This window comes from Podarcis vaucheri (assembly GCF_965113315.1).
Source record: "Podarcis vaucheri genome assembly, chromosome: 13".
Taxonomy (NCBI): Eukaryota; Metazoa; Chordata; class Lepidosauria; order Squamata; family Lacertidae; genus Podarcis; species Podarcis vaucheri.
Genome location: NC_138751.1, coordinates 4,583,469 through 4,606,261, shown reverse-complemented (window position 1 = coordinate 4,606,261; position 22,793 = coordinate 4,583,469). Strand labels below are relative to the sequence as shown.

At 47.8% G+C, this 22,793-nt stretch overlaps 1 protein-coding gene across 1 annotated transcript; it reads right to left on the bottom strand.

Annotated features, from left to right (window-relative positions):
* Nucleotides 1-342: 342 nt before the first annotated feature.
* Nucleotides 343-22,793, bottom strand: GRK1 (G protein-coupled receptor kinase 1). Its single transcript, XM_082197718.1, has 7 exons — nt 22,085-22,793; nt 9,197-9,324; nt 7,673-7,830; nt 7,374-7,457; nt 7,092-7,216; nt 3,929-4,130; nt 343-2,116 (listed from the first exon to the last, which is right to left on the bottom strand). Exons 1-7 carry the CDS (start codon nt 22,772-22,774, stop codon nt 1,821-1,823), a joined length of 1,683 nt encoding a protein of 560 aa, XP_082053844.1. The 5' UTR covers nt 22,775-22,793; the 3' UTR covers nt 343-1,820.

Below are 22,793 nucleotides of genomic sequence, written 5' to 3'. Positions count from 1 at the left end.
ATATGATAGCCATGTTCCAATATATAAAAGGATGTTACATAGAGGAGGGAGAAAGGTTGTTTTCTGCTGCTCCAGAGAAGCGGACACGGAGCAATGGATCCAAACTACAAGAAAGAAGATTCCACCTAAACATTAGGAAGAACTTCCTGACAGTAAGAGCTGTTTGACAGTGGAATTTGCTGCCAGGGAGTGTGGTGGAGTCTCCTACTTTGGAGGTCTTTAAGCAGAGGCTTGACAACCATATGTCAGGAGTGCTCTGATGGTGTTTCCTGCTTGGCAGGGGGTTGGACTCGATGGCCCTTGTGGTCTCTTCCAACTCTAGGATTCTATGAATATTGAGAAGCAAAGTGGCTAATCAGCCTGATCTTTATTAAAGCTGTTGCAACAGGGTCCTCCCTGAAGAGGACCCAGAACAAAGAACTCTATACGGGCTCTTGGATACCCCATAAGGGAAGAAGGGCAGATTTTGTTTACAACAGATGGCGACCATGAAGGGACCAAAAAACTAGTTGCAGCCTGGATACACTTGCCCAATTCAAACTGAGTCCAGTTAGAATTTATATAGCCCCGTGGTTCTCAACTTTTCAAACCCATCTGTGAAAAACCATTCTAAAAAGGGCACTTGTCCAAATTAGTCAATTTAGCTCCATAAGGGTTCATTCCTGCTAAACCAAAGCATATATATACACCTTCATGCATCTGCCGTTTCATGGATTCTGAAGCTTGCTTTGTTGCAACAGCTTGAATAAAGATCAGGCTTACTAGCCGCTTTGCTTCTCAATATTCTCTGGTTGGCCTCTGTTCTTTTCTCCGACCGACGGAGAACCTGCAAAGGACTCTATAAGGGCTCTTGTGTCCCCCATAAGGGAATAAGGGCAGATTTTGTTTACAACAGAAGTCAATGTGCAATAGGAAGTCTTTGTGTGTGTGTGATTGATTCTTAGTGACAGAATGGGAGATTGCAAGGAAGGCATCCCTTTGAAAACCTGAGCAACGGGTGAAGAGAATATGCTGCGTGGACCAGCTCTGGCTGTTGGTGGCGGACAACCCTGCAAGATTGTTGTCGTTGGGACCCAGATGTGCGATTGCGGCTGCAGCCCCTTTTGATTCAAACTTTCCTAGGACTGCAGCATTTAACTGAGCAACCCATGTACGTAATAAAAGTAAAGGTAAAGGGACCCCTGACCATTAGGTCCAGTCGTGGCCGACTCTGGGGTTGCGGCGCTCATCTCGCTTTACTGGCCGAGGGAGCCGGCGTACAGCTTCCGGGTCATGTGGCCAGCAGGACTAAGCTGCTTCTGGCGAACCAGAGCAGCGCACGGAAACGCCGTTTACCTTCCCGCCGGAGGGGTACCTATTTATCTACTTGCACTTTGATGTACACAAGCCCCACTCCCTTGTCCGTCTAACCAATAACTGTCGCTTCCTATCAAAAGCCAGGAGTCTCCAGTGTGTGGTGTGTGTGTGTGTGTGTGAACCTCCTTGCAGACTGAAAATTTAATTAAAATTAGGGAGCGCCTTCCGGGTGCGCTAGGAGGGTTGCAGAGCCTAGTGGTCAGAGCAGGCCGGCCAGAACCCAGTTCGAGTTCCCCATTGCCCCCGCCACGTAGTGAAGCAGAGTCCTGTCTCTGGTAGAGAAAGCGAGGGCCCCGGTGGCTTACAGTGCCCAGCTTCTTTCCACCGCCACCCAGCTCTGGAAGGGCAGCGCAGCCTAGTTGGCATCGCCCGCCAGCCGGAAGCTGGTCCCTGTTGCAAGTCCGGCAATGGCCGCCGCAGCGGCCGGAGTCCTGGTGCCCGGAGACACACCTCCCCGCCTCTCTTCAGAGAAGCAGGCAGGTCCCTGACTTGGTGGAGTTGCTTGTTGGAGGTGCGTTGCGGTCCAGATCCCTGGGGGTGGTGCCCTTGGCCCAAGAGACGTTGAGCTCTCCGAAGACGCCCGTCTCGACCATCTCTTCCTGCCAGGGGATGGGGATGTTGCCCGTGGAGAAGTCGTCGTAGAAGGCTTTGTCCGTCTCGTCAATCACGACGCCCTTCACCGTGGAGAAAGCGCCCACGTCGCCAATGTCTTTGGCGTAGACCACCTTGGGGTCTGGCACGAAGGGGGGCTCCACCAGTCCTGAAGTGGAAGGGGGAAGGGAGTGCGATAGGAATTTGGAGGGCTTAGATATATGGTAATGTTCATAAGTGTACCAACCAAGCCATAGCTGTCAACTTACAGATTTGAAAATAAGGGACCAGCAGCCTTGAAAATAAGGGATCAGCAGCCAAAATAAGGGATTTTAGTCAACCAGCAGCCAAACAAAGCCTCAAGCGGTGGTTCCCACAGCGCAGCAACCCGGCAAAGGGGATGCAGCAAGGAAAACCACTGTCACCTCTCTGCTGGGAAGCGCTGAGCAAAGGCGAGTCCCCAGGCAACGCGGCCGATTTGATCGGCACAAGGCATGCAAGCTCCACCCCCCAGTCGTTCTCAGACTCCTTATTGGGTGAGCAACGCAGCCAAGCAACACAGCTGGAGCCTCCCTCCTCCCTGGCCGGCAGGGAGGGAGGGAGAGGAGCTGCTTCCTTTGAAACCCGGGAAATTTAAGGGACATCATCAATAAGGGACAGCAGTGGGACACAGCACTGGGATAAGGGACTGTCCCGCCAAATAAGGGACGGTTGACAGCTATGAACCAAGCACGTACATAGATCAGCACAGGAAGACCGACCTGGAACCATTTTTTATTCCCAAACTGACCAAATGTTTTCCCTGCAAGGAGGGAGGGGGTGGGTCAGGGAGCCTTCCCATTGTCTCAGGAATTGAGTAATCAGCATTTTAATGGGTGACAGACTATCAGGAAAGGCAATCAGGTAACCTGGCAAACAGGAAAAACAACATTCAAATTTCTGTTTTAGACCACCTTTTCTGTGATGCAGGTATGATGTATCTGGGGGGTGGTCTTGATCTAGGTAAAGGTAAAGGGACCCCTGACCATTAGGTCCAGTCGTGTCCGACTCTGGGGTTGCGGCACTCATCTCGCTTTATTGGCCGAGGGAGCCGGCGTACAACTTCCAGGTCATGTGGCCAGCATGACTAAGCCGCTTGTGGCGAACCACAGCAGCGCACAGAAACGCCGTTTACCTTCCTGCCAGAGCGGTACCTATTTATCTACTTGCACTTTGAGGTGCTTTCGAACTGCTAGGTGGGCAGGAGCAGGGACCGAGCAACGGGAGCTCACCCCATCATTGCGGGGATTCGAACCGCCGACCTTCTGATCAGCAAGTCCTAGGCTCTGTGGTTTAACCCACAGCGCCACCCGCGTCCCTGGTCTTCATCTACAGGGTGGCAATTTCAAAAGTCTATATAAGCCTTGCGCGCCATTGTTTGAGGTCCTCCTTCTTTCCTGCGTGTAAGGGGAGCACCCTGTTGCAACAGATCAATAAAGATCAGGCTTACTAGCTGCTTTGCTTCTCCATATTCTCTGGTTGGCCTCTGTTATTCTCTCCTACCAATAGGGAACCTACGTAAAGACTCTATATGGGCTCTTGGATACCCCATAAGGGGAAAAGAACAGATTTTGTTTACAACAGGAGAGAAAGGAGTCCCTTTTCTCCTGGCCCTCGTGCCAGGGCTGCCCCCCAGGCAGAAACCGTTTAGTAGTCTTTCCGTATGGCTGGGGGTCTCGAAAAAGGCTGCCCACTGACTCAGGCAGTGCCGGATTTACGTATAAGCTAAACAAGCTGCTGATCCCTTATTTCTGAGGCAGCTGGTCCCTTATTTTCAAATCTGTAAGTTGACGGCTATGATAAGGGCAGATTTTGTTTACAACACTTAGAAAGCTGGTGCGAGTTCTAATCTAAGCCTACTGACTTTTAACTTCTGGAAGTTTTAAACCTTGTGCCCTCTGAGACATTTTGGACAGCCCTGGGCTAGCCTGGAGTTCCTTACCTGCCTCGAGGCGGCCCCAGTTTATCTTCTGGAAAACGGGGTGCTTCTTCAACTCCGCGCATTCGTTGTCCTTGAACCCCAGGCGAGCGGCTGGGTCTTTCATCATCAGCCCCTCGCAGCAGGCCTTGCACTCGGCGCTGAACTTATCCGGGTAGGTGACAGGATCGTTCAGGATGCGACGCGTCACTTCCTTGTTCTCTACCTGTGGCAGGAAGGAGAAAGCTGCTGGGCCTTGTTCTAAAAAGCTTTTTTCTGCCTCCCCATCGCATGCAGAAAGGCAGAAAATCTTTATGCGGCATATAAAATAAACACGCAGTCTCGTTTTTTTGTTAATAATAAGTACCATAATATTCGTACCCCTTGGGAATTAAGGTCCAGTGCTTTTTTCTCTGGGCGTACGCATACCCCTAAACATTTTGTGAATCTAAGTTTGGCCTCATTGAGGGGCAGTGTTTCTTTTTTTCAAAATAGGCTTTTTATTAAGTTTTCATTTTATATGCACAAACAAAATACACCAATATTTCATATCCTTTTACATCTATCTTTCTTTACTCTCTACAGAGCATTGACTTCCCTCCCTCCCGCAGGTTTTCTTATTTCGATCTCTGAGTTGCTTAGTGATATCTAGACCATGACATAAGATTTATTTCAGCCCTGCTAACGTCTTCAACGTGGGTGGCGCGGCGCAGTGGGTTAAACCACAGAGCCTAGGACTTGCCGATCAGAAGGTCGGCGGTTCGAATCCCCACAGCGGGGTGAGCTCCCGTTGCTCGGTCCCTGCTCCTGCCCACCTAGCAGTTCGAAAGCACATCAAGTGCAAGTAGATAAATAGGTACCGCTCTGGCGGGAAGGTAAACGGCGTTTCTGTGCACTGCTCTGGTTCGCCAGAAGCGGCTTAGTCCTGCTGGCCACATGACCCGGAAGCTGTACGCCGGCTCCCTCGGCCAATAAAGCGAGATGAGCGCCGCAACCCCAGAGTCGGTCATGACTGGACCTAATGGTCAGGGGTCCCTTTACCTTTACCTAACGTCTTCAAATTTCTACAGTTCTCACTTATATAGTCCATAAATTTACTCCACTCTTTTTGGAACTCTGTTTCCTCCTGATTGCGGATCCTGTGAGTCAGTTTTGCTAATTCCGCATATTCGACCATCTTCATCTGGTTAGTAATTCCTGTGTTTTCCATTTTTGGGCTATCAAAATTCTGGCAGCAGTCGTAGCATACATTAATAATCTTTGGTCAACTTTCTTAATATTGAGGGGCAGTATTTCAATATGGTAACGGTAAAGGACCCCTGGACAGTTAAGTCCAGTCAAAGGCGACTATGGGGTTGCGGTGCTCATCTTGCTTTCAGGCCGAGGGAGCCAGCTTTTCTCCACAGACAGCTTTCCAGTTTATTTGACTAAACCGCTTCTGGTGCAACGGGACACTGTGACGTAAACCACAGCGCACGGAAATGCCGTTTACCTTCCCGCCGGAGCGGTACCTATTGATCTGCTTGCACTGGTGTGCTTTCGAACTGCTAGGTTGGCAGAAGCAGGGACCGAGCAACGGGAGCTCACCCCGTCGTGGGGATTTGAACCGCTGACCTTCCGATCGCCAAGCCCAAGAGGCTCAGTGGTTTAGACCACAGCGCCACCTGTGTCCCTAATTCAATATGAGTAGGAAAATGAGAGTACCCCTAAACATTTCTTATATATAGAAAAAAAAGCACCGTTAAGGTCCCAATGATTATCACACTCTTTGAACACGTCCAAAATCTTTTCTTCTTTATTAACTAGTAATTCATGGAATCATGGAATTGGAAAGGACCCTGCGAGTCACCTGGTCCAACCCCCAAGAATCTTTTGCCCCATGTGGGATTCGAACCCAGGACCGTGAGATTAAGAGTCTCGATCTCTACCAACCGAGCTTTGCAATAAACTTGGCACCGCTTCTCATTTATGGTGGGAATGCAAGTTGGTGCAAGATTTCTGGAATTTAGCTTTGACGCTAAACGTTACTAAAAGGAGCTATTGTTTGTCATCCAAAATCGATGCTGCCAAATATTTTTGATGACACCGACGTAGGTATGTTGTCAAAAGAATTGATCATGCATATATGATCTCGGCAGCTCAAATAGTAATTGCGGCTCAACGGAAACAGACCAAAATATTACAGCGGGCGTTTGGTGCCCCTCACTCTGGAATAGAGCAATAATGGGGGGAAATTATGCACGTTTTGAGATTTCGACAACGGCTGCAGACAATTTAAAGATGGTTTGGCATTCCCTTATCACATATACAAGAGGATCATTTTCAATACAAGCCTGGGGAATCTGGAACTAGACTTGATAACTAGAATAATAAGCTGATAATCTTTACTTGGACTTTGCTATTTCAACCCACGTGCGACTGAACTCGTTCTTCGTGCTTGTTTTTATAGTTTTGTTTTCCATCTGTTGTTACGATTGTCAGCTCTGTTTTATATACATTATAACCTTAAGAAAAATAAACCTTTTTTTTGGGGGGGGGGAGATGCTATTGTCTAATATCAATAATCTAAGCACCCAAACTTTTTCTCTCCAACTCCTCGGAGGAGAACAAGGTATAATAAGCGATCAATAAAATAAGATCTGTTTTTAGCGTTAGTTCAACTTTTCAAAAGACTTAAATTATCGTCTACCAGTCTTGCTATTGTTGTATCCTCTGTGTAAATGGGTTGCTATTGCTATATGTCCAGAATTTCCTGGACTTGTCCGGGATTCAAATGTCGAAATTAGCATCCGGGGGAATTTTTGGGAAATCGGCAAAATGTCCGGGTTTTTGCCAACAGAACCAGGAAGTGTGTATTTGAGTATCATTCTCTGCTCGAATTCTAACTTTTGAGCTCAGCAACTTTTGGGCCATTTCCCAAGAAAAGCTCAATAACTTTAGTGTCCGGATTTTTACTCCTTGAAATATGGCAACCCTAATTGCTTTGATTTTCTGTTTTCCACAGTGTATAAATTTGATTTTTATTTTTATTGATTTATTATTAAATATTTTCTTGTTTTACAGAAGTATGTGTAATGTCTCCCGTATTTTTTCCATGTAACATTTTTACAAATCAGTTTCATTTGTTGAGACATTAGGAAGAAAAGGAGTGTAAATCTGATGACATAAAATAAAATAAATGCCGTACTTTTTCCCCGCGGCTGCGGAAAGGTCCTTTTGCGGCGACCATCTCATAGAGGGTTACTCCCAGCGTAAAGTAATCCACGCTCGAGTCGTATTCCTCTCCCTTAAGGAGTTCCGGGGCCATAAACCCTGTAGGGAAAGGAGAGAGGAAGAACCACAGAATCACAGAACTGCGGAGCTGGGATCCCCAGCGGTCATCTAGTCCAACCCGCTGTGAAGCAGGAGTCACAGCTAAATCGCAGGAACTGCAACTGAAGAGGAGGACCATGAATAATCGTGTGCCCACCTGGCGTGCCCGCATAGCCCTTGGTCTTGTCTTTCCCTTCTGCCAGTTCCACCGCCAGGCCCAAATCTGACAGCCGCACGTGCCCTGGATGGGGGGGGGGTGCGAGAGAAAGAAGAAGCCGTCATAAGGAACCGATTGACAGGCTGGGTGCGGCATTTGGAAACGGAAATGAAAAGTTACACTTATTTGGGAATGTTGGAAGCCTTCCGGGTTGGAGGCCACTCCTGTGGCGGGGAGTTCCACAGTTTAACCACACATGGAAAATTCCTCGCTTTTACCAGTCCTGGATCTTCCATTACCTGCATCATCCAAAAGGACGTTCTCTGGCTTGAGGTCACGGTAGATGATGCGGTTTTGATGGAGGTGTTCGAGGCCGCAAATGATCTGAGCCGTGTAGAAGATCGCCCTGGATTCCGAAAAGCCGGGGTTTTTCTCATCGACGTTATAGACGTGGTACCTAGGAAGGGAGGCAAAGCCCCAAATCGAATCCCGTCGGAAGTTTCCGAAACGCGGAATGCCCACAGAGCAAAATATCCACCGGGATATTTGGGTCAGAACTGAATACAGTGGGACCTCGGGTTACATACACTTCAGGTTACAGACTCTGCTAACCCAGAAATAGTACCTCGGGTTAAGAACTTTGCTTCAGGATGAGAACAGAAATTGCGCCGCGGCAGCAGCAAGAGGTCCCATCAGCTAAAGTGGTGCTTCAGGTTAAGAACAGTTTCAGATTAAGAAAGGACCTCCAGAACAAATTAAGTACTTAACCCGAGGTACCACTGTACAGACTTCCAGAGTTAACACTAAATACATTGCTTCTGGTAAATGAGCCATGGCTAGAGGGCCGTGAAAATTTGTGTCCCTTCCTGTGTACTGTCTGAAACGAAAGAGGTGCGCTGGTTTTCAGACTGGGAGCGGCCCCCGAGACCACATAACACCAGTCCTGAAAGACCCACATTGGCTCCCAGGACGTTTCTGAGCACAATTCAAAGTGTTGGTGCTGACCTTGAAAGCCCTAAACGGCCTCAAAGGCCCAGTAGACCTGAAGGAGCGTCTCCACTCCCATTGTTCAGCCCGGACACTGAGGTCCAGCTCCGAGGGCCTTCTGGCGATTCGCTCCCTGCGAGAAGTGAACTTACAGGGAGCCAGACAGAGGGCCTTCTCGGTAGTGGCACCTGCCCTGTGGAACGCCCTCCTATCAGATGTCAAGGAAATAAACAACTATCTGACTTTTAGAAGGCATCTGAAGGCAGCCCTGTTTAGGGAAGTTTTTAATGTCTGATGTTTTATTGTATTTTTAATATTTTGTTGGAAGTCTCCCAGAGTGGCTGGGTATAAATAATAAATTATTCTTGTTCTTGTTCTTGTTCATAACAATAATGTGACACCCCCACAATCCTACCCCACTAAGATATGGGTAGGCAAATTAAGGCCCGGGGGCCAGATCTGGCCCAATCGCCTTCTCAATCCAGCCCGCAGATGGTCTGGGAATCAGCGTGTTTTAACATGAGTAGACTGTGTGCTTTTATTTAAAATGCATCTCTGGGTTATCTGTGGGGCATAGGAATTCATTTATTTTTTTCACCCAAAATATAGTCCGGCCCCCCACAAGGTCTGAGGCACAGTGGACCGGCCCCCTGCTGAAAAAGTTTGCTGACCCCTGATCTAAGATCTCTGGTGGCAGAATCTGTAAAAATGACCGGCAGTCGGGACAAACGAGGTCTGTGTTGTATCTCTGTGTTGGCCGCACTACAGGCAGAACATCCCGACCCGGTTTGGAGAGCCCGACCCTGACATTTTTGCCCCGCAAAAGGGTCTCCCACCTGAGGTCTCCTCCGTTCATCAGCGTCATAACGAGGCAGAGGTCATTCTTCGTTTGGAAGGCGTACGCCAGGGTGACGATGAATCGGCTGTGGACTTTGGCGAGAATCCTCTTCTCCACTATTGCACCCTGGATGAAAACGGGCGAGAAAAAGACGTTGAAATATACTTTTCCAAAAAGCTAGGCTTGGTGGGAGAAGGTATTAAGAAGACAGACCAAAGATTATATTTGTATGCAACAACAGCAGCTAGAGTTTTGAGAGCCCGAAAGTGGAAGTCACAGCAGAATCCGACTGTAAGGGAATGGCAGATAAAGCTGGTTGAATACGCTGAAATGGCAAAATTGACACACAGAATTCGCAATCAGGAGGAGACAAAGTACCAAAAAGAATGGAGTAAATTCATGGTTTATATAAGTGAGAACTGTAGAAATATTAACACGCTGGCAGGACTGAATTAAGTCTTATGTCACGGTGTAAGTTTTAACCAATGAAACTGTGAATTATAGATTGGAATAAGAAAACCGGCGGAAGGGAAAGACGGAAGTCAACGGCTCTATGGAGCATAAAGTAGGATATATGTAATATGTAATAAGATTTGATGTTTTTGTTGGTCAGTATTGGTGTTCTTAAATCTCAATAAAAAGCATTTGGGGAAAAAAGAAAATGAGCAAGAAACAGGGGGCGCAGGTCACTGAGGGTGTTGGCACATGTTTTGACTCAGACTTCAAGTCTTTGTATTATTATTATTATTAATTTCTTTTTTATTATTCAAAATTAAAACAAAACATATTATCCAAAAACATAACATCCTTATTTCCACCCCCCATTTCCCTTCCTCCCCCCACCCTCCCACAAAGGGTGCGATATAAATAAAGAAATCTATAAAATAAAATAAATAGATTTCTTTATTTAGATCCCACCCTTTCTCCACACCAGGGCTCAAAGTGGCTTATGGGAATTCAAAAAACAATGCAAATGCAATGCCGAAAGCTAAAAACGTAGAATCAAAATGATATTTTTTTATTTTAAAAAATCTGTTGAAATGCAGATAATAGCACAGAACTTTTAAAAGCCGTTTTCTTAAAAAAAGAAGAAGAGTCAGTTCCTGGGGGGATAAAAGCATCTTCTCTTGCCAGCAGAAGGACAGCAAGGAGGAAGCCAGTCTGGCTTCTCTCAGAAGGGAGTTCCAAAGTTGTCTAGGAGGAGCCACCACTGAGAAGGCCCCGTCGCACGTCCCCACCAAGCAGGCCCTGTGAGGGTGGCAGGACTGAGAGAAGGCCTTCTCCGTGGGACCCCAGAGCCGAGGCGGGTTTGTTGTCCTTCAGATAGTCTGGGCCTCAGCCCCATGCGACCCACGGAATCAGGAGGCAAAGGGGGGTGTTCAACTAGTTCCAATAGACTAGCTCCAATGGACTTTGACAGTCACCACTGGGGAAACCCAGCCAGAAGGGCAGGGGTATACATAATAAAATTATTATTATTATTATTATTATTATTATTATTATTATTATTATTATTATTATATCATGGCCACTGGTCCCATCACCTCCTGGCAAATAGAAAGGGAAGAAATGGAGGCAGTGAGAGATTTTACTTTCTTGGGCTCCATGATCACTGCAGATGGTGACAGCAGTCATGAAATTAAAAGACGCCTGCTTCTTGGGAGGAAAGTGATGACAAACCTAGACAGCATCTTAAAAAGCAGAGATATCACCTTGCCAACAAAGGTCCGTATAGTTAAAGCTATGGTTTCCCCAGTAGTGATGTATGGAAGTGAGAGCTGGACCATCAAGAAGGCTGATCACCGAAGAATGGATGCTTTTGAATTCTGGTGCTGGAGGAGACTCTTGAGAGTCCCATGGACTGCAAGAAGATCCAACCTCTCCATTCTGAAGGAAATCAGCCCTGAGTGCTCACTGGAAGGACAGATCCTGAAGCTGAGACTCCAAGACTTTGGCCACCTCATGAGAAGAGAAGACTCCCTGGAAAAGACCCTGATGTTGGGAAAGATGGAGGGCACAAGGAGAAGGGGATGACGGAGGACGAGATGGTGGGACAGTGTTCTCGAAGCGACTAACATGAGTTTGGCCAAACTGCGGGAGGCAGTGGAAGACAGGAGGGCCTGGCGTGCTCTGGTCCAGGGGGTCACAAAGAGGCGGACACGACTAAATGACTAAACAACAACGATTAATTATTCTTCCACAGCTGGAAGAGGTGGGGTACCGTGGCCCGTCTGAATTACGTAGATCAAGAAAACTTCCATAATTTTAATCTGCTTCTGCCACTCACGGGGCGGCGAGACCAGAGTCATCTGAAACCGCCAAATGCTGGGAATTCAACATGGACCCCATTGGAATAGTGGTCTATTGACAGAAGACAAGGGAGGCCAACAGTAGGTGGCGCCAGAGCAGAGCCAACTCATTCTAGTTTAGCCCCCAGCTTTGATAATTCTACAAGGGCAACCCTGAGACGAAGGAAGAGGGAGTTGAAACAACTGGGCAGGTGAATTAAGGAGAGGGAGGTGAGGTCTAGAAACTTGCTTTTGTTTAAGCAAGCAAGTTGAGCAAGGTGACACCTGGCTTGAGAGCAGTACATGCGAAAAGGATCTAGGAGTCTTGGTTGACCACAAACTTGACATGAGCCAACAGTGTGACGCGGCAGCTAAAAAAGCCAATGCAATTCTGGGCTACATCAATAGGAGTATAGCATCTAGATCAAGGGAAGTAATAGTGCCACTGTATTCTGCTCTGGTCAGACCTCACCTGGAGTACTGTGTCCAGTTCTGGGCACCACAGTTCAAGAAGGACACTGACCAACTGGAACGTGTCCAGAGGAGGGCAACCAAAATGGTCAAAGGCCTGGAAACGATGCCTTATGAGGAACGGCTAAGGGAGCTGGGCATGTTTAGCCTGGAGAAGAGGAGGTTCAGGGGTGATATGATAGCCATGTTCCAATATATAAAAGGATGTCACATAGAGGAGGGAGAAAGGTTGTTTTCTGCTGCTCCAGAGAAGCGGACACGGAGCAATGGATCCAAACTACAAGAAAGAAGATTCCACCTAAACATTAGGAAGAACTTCCTGACAGTAAGAGCTGTTTGACAGTGGAATTTGCTGCCAAGGAGTGTGGTGGAGTCTCCTACTTTGGAGGTCTTTAAGCAGAGGCTTGACAACCATATGTCAGGAGTGCTCTGATGGTGTTTCCTGCTTGGCAGGGGCTTGGACTCGATGGCCCTTGTGGTCTCTTCCAAACTCTAGGATTCTATGATTCTATGAGAATGCTGAATTTGGAAGTGTGTCCACAGAATTAGGGACTACACGTAGCCAGGGAAGCTGGCCAGAGCTGATAAGAGCTGCAGTCAGATCTCCCGGAGGGCACCTGGTTGGAGACAGCAGCCATTCTTTTTCCCAGCCTCTTCGCTGAATGCAAATCAAGCCAAATATGACACATTTAGGCAAAGGAAGTGGTCCTTCCCTCACTCCTCCTGCCTCTCCTAAAGTTGCCACCAAGCTTGCCATTCCTTAAAGCAGAACGTTCTTCAGAGCAGGGGAAGGTAATGAAACAGCGCCACCTGCTGACAGTTAGAGGCAGCACCCAAGCAATCCTCTTCAACGCACTTTGGTGCTGTTCAACTAGTTCCAATGCACTTTGACACCCACAACTAGAGTATCTGTGTTGTGGGAGGGCGAGAACTACAATTCCTAGGATTTTTGGGGGGGACTTAGTGCATGCGGCACTGAACGCTGCTTAAACATTCAAAGAGTGCTTTAAACGTATTACCTGTGTTTGCAATTTGCATAATTTGTTAATTCATTTGCGAAAAGGAAGCCTTTTTTGCATGAAAATAACCCTGGAAAGTTTTCTGCTGGGGCTGCACACTGGGTGAACTGCGGGTTAGGAAGACGGTCCGGTGCCACTTTGCAGATGGTCACCTGTCAATCATTCACAACCCAGGATCTGTTCTGGGGTGGCTGGTTCCTCTTTCTCCTGCTGCAATGCTGTCATTTTTGTTGTTGTTGTGAACTGCCATCAGATCTATGGGTGTCTATGGGCACCGCTTGATGGAGCAAGGGTCACGGGTTCGAGTTTCGCACTGGGCAAAAGGGGACCCTCGTGGCCCCCTCCGATTCGACAGTTCCACGGTTCCTATCTCACACACCACCCTCCCCACCGCGAAACCACTGACGCTGATGTTCTCTGACACCTCTTTCGCCAGATCCGCCATCGCGGCCAGCAAGCGGCTAAACGGCAAGCTTCTTTACAGGGGAATAATTGGCCCCGGTGGGGATTAAGGTGGCTAATTTGCTTCATCTGAAAATAATCCCGGGATGGGAAGCAGGCCGGTTCGCCTGAGAGAGGGAGACACGGTTGTCGTGAGCCGGCCGCGCACGTGGCTCAGCCAGGGCTGAACTGATATTACCCTTGCTCGTACCTTTCCCGGGAAAATCAGAGGCTCACTATGTCAGGTTCCTATTGGAAGACCGGACAAACGCTAGAACATTAGCAGTGGCGAAGTTTTTATCGGTGGTTGCAAGAACCAGTGATCCCTATATTCTGAACAAAATGCTTGTTTAACCTGCAAGGTGGGCTGTATGAATTGTGCATTGCTTTATAACAATTTGTTGGGTCTCTGGACTGTAATAAAGATTGATATGATTATATAGGTAAAGGTAAAGGGACCCCTGACCATTAGGTCCAGTCTTGGCCGACTCTGGGGTTGCGGCGCTCATATCGCTTTACTGGCCGAGGGAGCCGGCGTACAGCTTCTGGGTCATGTGGCCAGCAGGACTAAGCCGCTTCTGGCGAACCAGAGCAGCGCACGGAAACGCCGTTTACCTTCCCGCCGGAGCGGTGCCTATTTATCTATTTGCACTTTGACGTGCTCTTGAACTGCTAGGTTGGCAGGAGCAGGGACCGAGCAACAGGAACTCACCCCGTCGCGGGGATTCAAACCGCCAACCTTCTGATCGGCAAGCCCTAGGCTCTGTGGTTTAACCCACAGCGGCACCCGTGTATATATATGATTATCTATTCAACACAAAAAAGTGTCAATTTGTTGTTGACAAAGGACAGCTGGACATATAAAGGGCCCCATTACCTTCAGGAGCCTAGGGCCTTGTCAAACCTAAATCTGGCACCACCTGTGCCGTAATGGCACTGCCCAGCCAAAAACTGCTCTCGCACTTTTTCACAATTGGCTGCACGATGTGACAAAAACAATTATGCATTTTGGGGCTGCAGCTCTGCAGCGGAGCAGTTTGATTCCTTCTCCTTCCTCGGAGAAGGAGGTTGGACGGCCATCTGCCCTGGCTGCTTTAGCTGAGATTCCTGCATTGACGGGGGGTTCGACTAGATGACCGCTGGGGTTCCCTTTGAACTGAAGTTCTACGATTCTATGGTTTCCAGCCTGGTAGGGCTGGGGCAACATCCTGCCTGAAACCCAGTACCCCAGTAGCCTTGGAGGCAGTCTATGCCTCTGAATGGTGGTTGGAGGATGGATGGCGGCTAACAGATTGAGATTGAATCCTGACAAGACAGAAGTACTGTTTTTGGGGGACAGGAGGCGGGCAGGTGTGGAGGATTCCCTGGTCCTGAATGGGGTAACTGTGCCCCTGAAGGACCAGGTGCGCAGCCTGGGAGTCATTCTGGACTCAGAGCTGTCCATGGAGGCGCAGGTCAATTCTGTGTCCAGGGCAGCTGTTTACCAGCTCCATCTGGTATGCAGGATGAGACCCTATCTGCCCGCAGACTGTCTTGCCAGAGTGGTGCATGCTCTGGTTATCTCCTGCTTGGACTACTGCAATGCGCTCTACGTGGGGCTACCTTTGAAGGTGACTCGGAAACTACAACTAATCCAGAATGCGGCTGCTAGACTGGGGACTGGGAGCGGCCGCTGTGACCACATAACACCGGTCTTGAAAGACCTACACTGGCTCCCAGTACGTTTCTGAGCACAATTCAAAGTGTTGGTGCTGACCTTGAAAGCCCTAAACGGCCTCAAAGGCCCAGTAGACCTGAAGGAGCGTCTCCACCCCCATCGTTCTACCCGGACACTGAGGTCCAGCTCTGAGGGCCTTCTGGCGGTTCCCTCACTGCGAGAAGCCAAGTTACAGGGAACCAGGCAGAGGTTCTTCTCGGTGGTGGCGCCCTCCCTGTGGAACGCCCTCCCATCACATGTCAAGGAAATAAGCAACTACCAGACTTTTAGAAGACATCTGAAGGCTGCCCTGTTTAGGTAAGCTTTGAATGTTTGATGTATTATAGTATGTTAATATTTTTGGGGAAGCTGCCCAGAGTGGGCGGGGTATAAATAATAAAATTATTATTATTATTATTATTATTATTATTATTATTATTATTATTATTATTCCAGGGATTCACAGTAAGGGAGAGAGACTCCTGAACTCGAGACCCGCTTGCAGGCTTCTCACTGGGGGGTCTGGGGGGTCTCGGTGAGGACAGGTTGCTGGAACAGACAGGGATCAGGCCTGATCTAGTCAAAGGGCTCTGCTGTCCTCACGTACTGCCTCTCAGCCTGGTCTACCTCGAAGGGTTGTTGTTAGGATAAAATCAGAGGAAGAACACTCTTGGCTCTGAGTTCTTGGGAGGAATAATGATATCACACGAGCATATTTTCTTTTCTTGTGATTTTGGCATTTATGCCCAAAGACAATTACAGTGGTGCCTCGCAAGATGAAAAGAATCCGTTCTGTGATTCTCTTCATCTAGCGGTTTTTTCGTCTTGCGAAGCAAGCCCATTGAAGGATTAGCGGATTAGCGCTATTAGCGGCTTTTAGCGGCTTATCTGCTGATTGGATCAGCTGATAAGTGGCTTAGCGGCTTAGAAAAAGGGGGGGAAGGAAAAAAACCCAGCAGGAACTCACAAGACATTGTCGTCTTGCGAAGCAAGCCCATAGGAAATTCGTTTTGCGAAGCACCTCCAAAACGGAAAACTCTTTCGTCTAGCGAGTTTTCCGTCTTGCAAGGCATTTGTCTTGCGGGGCACCACTGTGTTAGAAGCCTTACAACTCAATAGGCTGAATTCTATGCTACCAATGGTTCAGGATCTGTTTTCAGATAGGAACGATCAAATTACTTTAGTGGCTGAATTTTTGAGTGCTGTCCACGTAGAAAGACTGGGCCATTATAAAGAGATTTAGTGGTTCTTAACTGATCGGTGATGGGGTAGTGTTATATTGTATTATTTACGCAAATTGATTTCCTCCGGAGTTAAAGATCTGACTGGGACAAACCTTGCTATGATGAGCTCGTATTTTGCACAATTTGTATACGGCGTCTGTTTGATAATGTGTGGTTTGCTATGCCTAATAAAGGGCATTTGATTGGAATGATATCACACGCAACATCACACACGTTTCTGGTCCATTAATTCCTCGCCTCTTCTCTCATTCCTGCATCTTTCCAGAACCTTCTTGAATTGAGGTCTGTGGTTGAGCAGTGGAAGGTGAAGGAGAATATCAAAGTGGGTTTTAACATGTTTTTAATTTATTATTGATTGATTGGATGAATTTATATACTGCCCTATACCTGGTGGTCTCAGGGCTGTTATTGCTGGTGTTAATTTTTTTAAAAAATGTTTAAATGGTTGCTTTTAACTGTTTTCACCAATAATGTTATTTATTTTATTCTTGCAAGCTGGGGTGGACTTTGGTAATACGGTGCCCTGAGCAAGGACAACATTTGGCAGCCCCACCCTAAATATTTCTTATTTTTCTAATGATTCCTTTGAGTACAGTTGCTTTTATACATCTTCTCAGTAAGTACCTGTATAAATATGGCGTTGTTGTTTTGCAACCCCTCGACCGCCCTGGGTTCAAGGGTGCCAGCTAAGCCAGCCCCAAACCCCACCTTGCTGATTCCTCCCCACAACCAGAATGGCCACCTTTGGGCCTGACCCAGGATGTATATATAGGGCTCTCAGCCAATCAGAAGGCTGGATGGCTGGGAGCCAATCAGCTTCAAGGGCCTTAAGGAAAGACCCCATTGCTTTCTTTGCTTCTCGGTGGTACAAGAAATGACTCAAAATGGTCACCAAAGAGCAGATATCAGGCTGTGAATTTTGTACCCACTTCCTGCCTGCGGGAAAAAGATTTACCGTATTTTTCGCTCCATAAGACGCACCTGACCATCAGACACACCTAGTTTTTATAGGAGGAAAACAAGAAAAAATATATTCTGAACGAAACAGTGGATGTGTGATTTCTGTGGTTCATGCTGAGGCCACAGACATGTGATTTGACGGTGAGTTTGGGGTAGCCCAATGCAAAAATTATGAATTCTGGTGCTGGAGGAGATTCTTGAGAGTCCCATGGACTGCAAGAAGATCAAACCTCTCCATTATGAAGGAAATCAGCCCTGAGTGCTCACTAGAAGGACAGATCCTGAAGCTGAGGCTCCAAGACTTTGGCCACCTCATGAAAAGAGAAGACTCCCTGGAAAAGACCCTGATGTTGGGAAAGATGGAGGGCGCAAGGAGAAGGAGACGACAGAGGATGAGATGGTGGGACAGTGTTCTTGAAGCTACCAGCATGAGTTTGACCAAAATGCTGGAGGCAGTGGAAGACAGGAGTGCCTGGCGTGCTCTGGTCCAGGGGGTCACGAAGAGGCGGACATGACTAAACAACAACAACAATGCAAAAATCCTGAGGATCCATGTGGATCCGTGCTTTGTAACTACGTTTCTGCACCATTGCGGCCTCATGCAACAGTGGGTGCATGATTCTTTTGGTGCAGGCTGCAGCCATGTACATGCTATGTGATCTGATGGTGAATTTGGGGTACCCCAATGCAAAATTCCTGAGGATCCATGGGCTTTTACCTCCCCACTCCCAGGCAGCCTCCTTTATCTCTAGCATCCCTTATCTCTCTCCCAATCCCACTAATCAGCTGTTTCCTTTCAACACTCCCTTCCCTCTTGTTTGCCTTAGTGTCTTTTCCTTAGCTGGAGCAGTTTTTTGCTCCTCCTTTTCTTCCAATTTCTCCCCTTGTTGCTTTAGTCTTCCTGTCTCCTCTCCTTGCAAGTTTGCTGTCTTTACCTCCCCCCTCCCAGGCAGCCTCCTTTATCTCTAGCCTCCCTTATCTCACTTCTGATGGCTTGCGATCAGCGGCTTTGTTTCAACACCCCCTCCCCTCTTTCAAAAAAACCAGAGCATGATCCACTTTTTGCCCCTGAGCAATTCAGCTCCAGGGACCACACATTCGCTCCATAAGATGCACAGACATTTCCCCTTACTTTTTAGGAAGAAAACCGTGCGTCTTATGGAGCACAAAATACGGTATCGTCCTTTTCTGACTTCACCTGCATGCTTTCAAGGTGATAGTACCCTCCCCGCTGCCTGAATTCAAAGGTAGGTGGCCTTGAGGCGACCTCACGACTATATTCACACAACCAAGTGCAAAATAGAGGACCCTGGAGTAGGTTTGTGGCAGGGATTTTTGCACAGAAGGAGGACGGGGAGAAAGAGCTCGGTTGGCAGAGCACAAGACACTTAATCTCAGGGCTGTGGTTTCACGCCTCGCATTGGGTGAAAGATTCTTGCATTGCAGGGGGGTTGGGCTAGATGACCCTGGGGAACCCCTTCCAATTCTACGATTCTGAGATAAGGCGTTAGGGTGGCATACTAAAGAAGAAGAGCTGGACCATAAAGAAGGCTGATCGCCGAAGAATGGATGCTTTTGAATTCTGGTGCTGGAGGAGACTCTGGAGAGTCCCATGGACTGCAAGAAGATCCAACCTCTCCATACTGAAGGAAATCAGCCCTAAGTGCTCACTGGCAGGACAGATCCTGAAGCTGAGGCTCCAAGACTTTGGCCACCTCATGAGAAGAGAAGACTCCCTGAAAAAGACCCTGATGTTGGGAAAGATGGAGGGTGCAAGGAGAAGGGGACGACAGAGGACCAGAAGGTTGGACAGCGCTCCTGACACTATGTAATTTTAAAAATATGTTGCAAGCAGCCTTTGGCATGGTTCTAACTTTGGAAACCACGGAGCCTAAGGCTTGCCGATCGGAAGGTCGGCGGTTCGAATCCCCGCGAAAGGGTGAGCTCCCGTTGCTCGGTCCCTGCTCCTGCCAACCTAGCAGTTTGAAAGCACGTCAAAGTGCAAGTAGATAAATAGGTACCGCTCCGGCGGGAAGGTAAACGGTGTTTCCGTGTGCTGCTCTGGTTCGCCAGAAGCAGCTCAGTCATGCTGGCCACATGACCCGGAAGCTGTACGCCGGCTCCCTCGGCCAATAAAGCGAGATGAGCGCTGCAACCCCAGAGTCGTCCGTGACTGGACCTAATGGTCAGGGGTCCCTTTACCTTTAACTTTGGAAAGGCGACATGCAAATAAAATGATTGATTGATTGAGCGCTGTTAAACAGGAGGGGTATGAGGGCCTTTGTGTGTCAATATCTAAGGTGTAGTGGTTAGTAAAGTGGCCAACCTCAACATTTACTTCTCTTATTACATCTCTTATTAACTCTAAGGCCACCAAGAACATCTCTTGTTTACTTTAAGGCCACCAGGAACATCGCTTATTTACTCTAAGGTCACCAGGAACAACTGTAAGTTACTCTAAGGCCACCTGGAACATCTCTAACTTACTCTAAGGCCACCTGGAACATCTCTTATTTACTCTAAGGTCACCAGGAACAACTCTAAGTTACTCTAAGGCCACCTGGAACACCTCTAACTTACTCTAAGGCCACCTGGAACATCTCTTATTTACTCTAAGGCCACCAGGAACATCTCTAACTTACTCTAAGGCCACCTGGAACATCTCTAACTTACTCTAAGGCCACCTGGAACATCTCTAACTTACTCTAAGGCCACCTGGAACATCTCTAATTTACTCTAAGGCCACCAGGAACATCTCTAATTTACTCTAAGGCCACCAGGAACATCTTTAATTTACTCTAAGGCCACCAGAAACATCTCTTATTTACTCTAAGGCAACCAGGAACATCTCTAATTTACTCTAAGGCCACCAGGAACATCTCTTGTTTACTCTATTAGGCCACCAGGAACATCTCTTATTTACTCTACGGTCAAGAGGAACATCTCTAATTTACTCTAAGGTCAAGAGGAACATCTCTAATTCACTCTAAGGCCACCTGGAACATCTCTTGTTTACTCTATTAGGCCACCAGGAACATCTCTTATTTACTCTAAGGCCACCAGAAACATCTCTTATTTACTCTAAGGCCACCAGGAACACCTCTAATTTACTCTAAGGCCACCAGGAACATCTCTAACTTACTCTAAGGCCACCTGGAACATCTCTTATTTACTCTAAGGCCACCAGAAACATCTCTTATTTACTCTAAGGCAAACAGGAACATCTCTAATTTACTCTAAGGCCACCAGGAACATCTCTAACTTACTCTAAGGCCACCAGGAACATCTCTTATTTACTCTAAGGCCACCAGAAACATCTCTTATTTACTCTAAGGCAAACAGGAACATCTCTAATTTACTCTAAGGCCACCAGGAACATCTCTAACTTACTCTAAGGCCACCTGGAACATCTCTTATTTACTCTAAGGCCACCTGGAACATCTCTAACTTACTCTAAGGCCACCTGGAACGTCTCTAACTTACTCTAAGACCACCTGTTACATCTCTTATTTACTCTAAGGCCACCTGGAACATCTCTAACTTACTCTAAGGCCACCTGGAACATCTCTAATTTACTCTAAGGCCACCTGGAACATCTCTTATTTACTCTAAGGCCACCTGGAACATCTCTAACTTACTCTAAGGCCCCCTGGAACATCTCTTATTTACTCTAAGGCCACCTGGAACATCTCTAACTTACTCTAAGGCCACCTGGAACATCTCTAACTTACTCTAAGGCCACCTGGAACATCTCTAACTTACTCTAAGGCCACCTGGAACATCTCTTATTTACTCTAAGGCCACCTGGAACATCTCTAACTTACTCTAAGGCCACCAGGAACATCTCTAATTTACTCAAAGGCCACCAGGAACATCTCTTATTTACTCTAAGGTCACCAGGAACAACTCTAAGTTACTCTAAGGCCACCTGGAACATCTCTAACTTACTCTAAGGCCACCAGGAACAACTCTAAGTTACTCTAAGGCCACCTGGAACATCTCTAATTTACTCTAAGGCCACCTGGAACATCTCTAACTTACTCTAAGGCCACCTGGAACATCTCTAACTTACTCTAAGGCCACCTGGAACATCTCTTATTTACTCTAAGGCCACCTGGAACATCTCTAACTTACTCTAAGGCCACCAGGAACATCTCTAACTTACTCTAAGGCCACCAGGAACATCTCTAATTTACTCTAAGGCCACCAGGAACATCTCTTATTTACTCTAAGGTCACCAGGAACAACTCTAAGTTACTCTAAGGCCACCAGGAACATCTCTAACTTACTCTAAGGCCACCAGGAACATCTCTTATTTACTCTAAGGCCACCTGGAACATCTCTAACTTACTCTAAGGCCACCTGGAACATCTCTAACTTACTCTAAGGCCACCTGGAACATCTCTTATTTACTCTAAGGCCACCTGGAACATCTCTAACTTACTCTAAGGCCACCTGGAACATCTCTAACTTACTCTAAGGCCACCAGGAACATCTCTAATTTACTCTAAGGCCACCAGGAACATCTCTTATTTACTCTAAGGTCACCAGGAACAACTCTAAGTTACTCTAAGGCCACCTGGAACATCTCTAACTTACTCTAAGGCCACCAGGAACATCTCTAACTTACTCTAAGGCCACCAGGAACAACTCTAAGTTACTCTAAGGCCACCAGGAACATCTCTAACTTACTCTAAGGCCACCAGGAACAACTCTAAGTTACTCTAAGGGCACCAGGAGCATCTTCCACCACAGAGCCCTCCTCACCTCGTATCCCTTGCGCTTCTTTAGCCTCTTCTTGTTGAGGCGCTTGTTGGCATACATTTTGCCGGTGGCCTTCATCTGGCAGGCGCACACCTCCCCAAACCCCCCTTTGCCCAGCACTCGGAAGTCCATGAACCACTCGTCCGTCACGCTCTGGGCCTCCAGCCACTTGAACTGGAGGAAGCGGTAGAAGAAGAGGCTCTCCTTGTAGGGGGTGAAGGCCTTCTCCTCCAGGTGTTTGAGCAGCTGCTTCTCGGACTCTTTGAAGAGGTCTCCGTGGCTGTGCTTGCTGTCCTCCTTGACCCGCATGATGGCCTTCTCCTCCAGGAAGGAGCAGAACTCCTTCGAGGCCGAGTCGAAGTACTTGTTGATGGTCACCTGGGCGGTGGAGCCCCTCATGGCCTCCTCCGATGTGTTGTACTCCTCAATGCTCTCCCACAGTCCCGCCGCCGCCATGAACTGCGGCGTGTCGTCCAGGAACTGCTGGAAGATCCTCTTCCCGATGGGCTGCCTCAGGCAGATGAATTTGAAGTCCAGGTCCAAGGTGTCTTTGAGATGCTCGCATTGTGTGATGTGCGGCAACTTCAGCTTGGCTCGCATCTTCTTGTCGCGCCCCGAGGACGGGCCGCCGTCGCCCCGAGCCGACACGTAGGCCGAATTGGCCACCACCGTCTCCAGGCCTCCGATATCCATGGCGGCTTCGCGTCACCTA

Excerpts from the sequence above, each read along its gene's own strand:
- GRK1 (XM_082197718.1), bottom strand. The coding sequence starts at position 22,774 with ATGGATATCGGAGGCCTGGAGACGGTGGTGGCCAATTCGGCCTACGTG. Across the intron at positions 9,325-22,084 it reads AGAAGCGCAAGGGATACGAG|GGTGCAATAGTGGAGAAGAG; the intron begins GTGAGGAGGGCT and ends GTTTTCATCCAG. Across the intron at positions 4,131-7,091 it reads TCCGCAGCCGCGGGGAAAAA|GTAGAGAACAAGGAAGTGAC; the intron begins GTACGGCATTTA and ends TTCCTGCCACAG.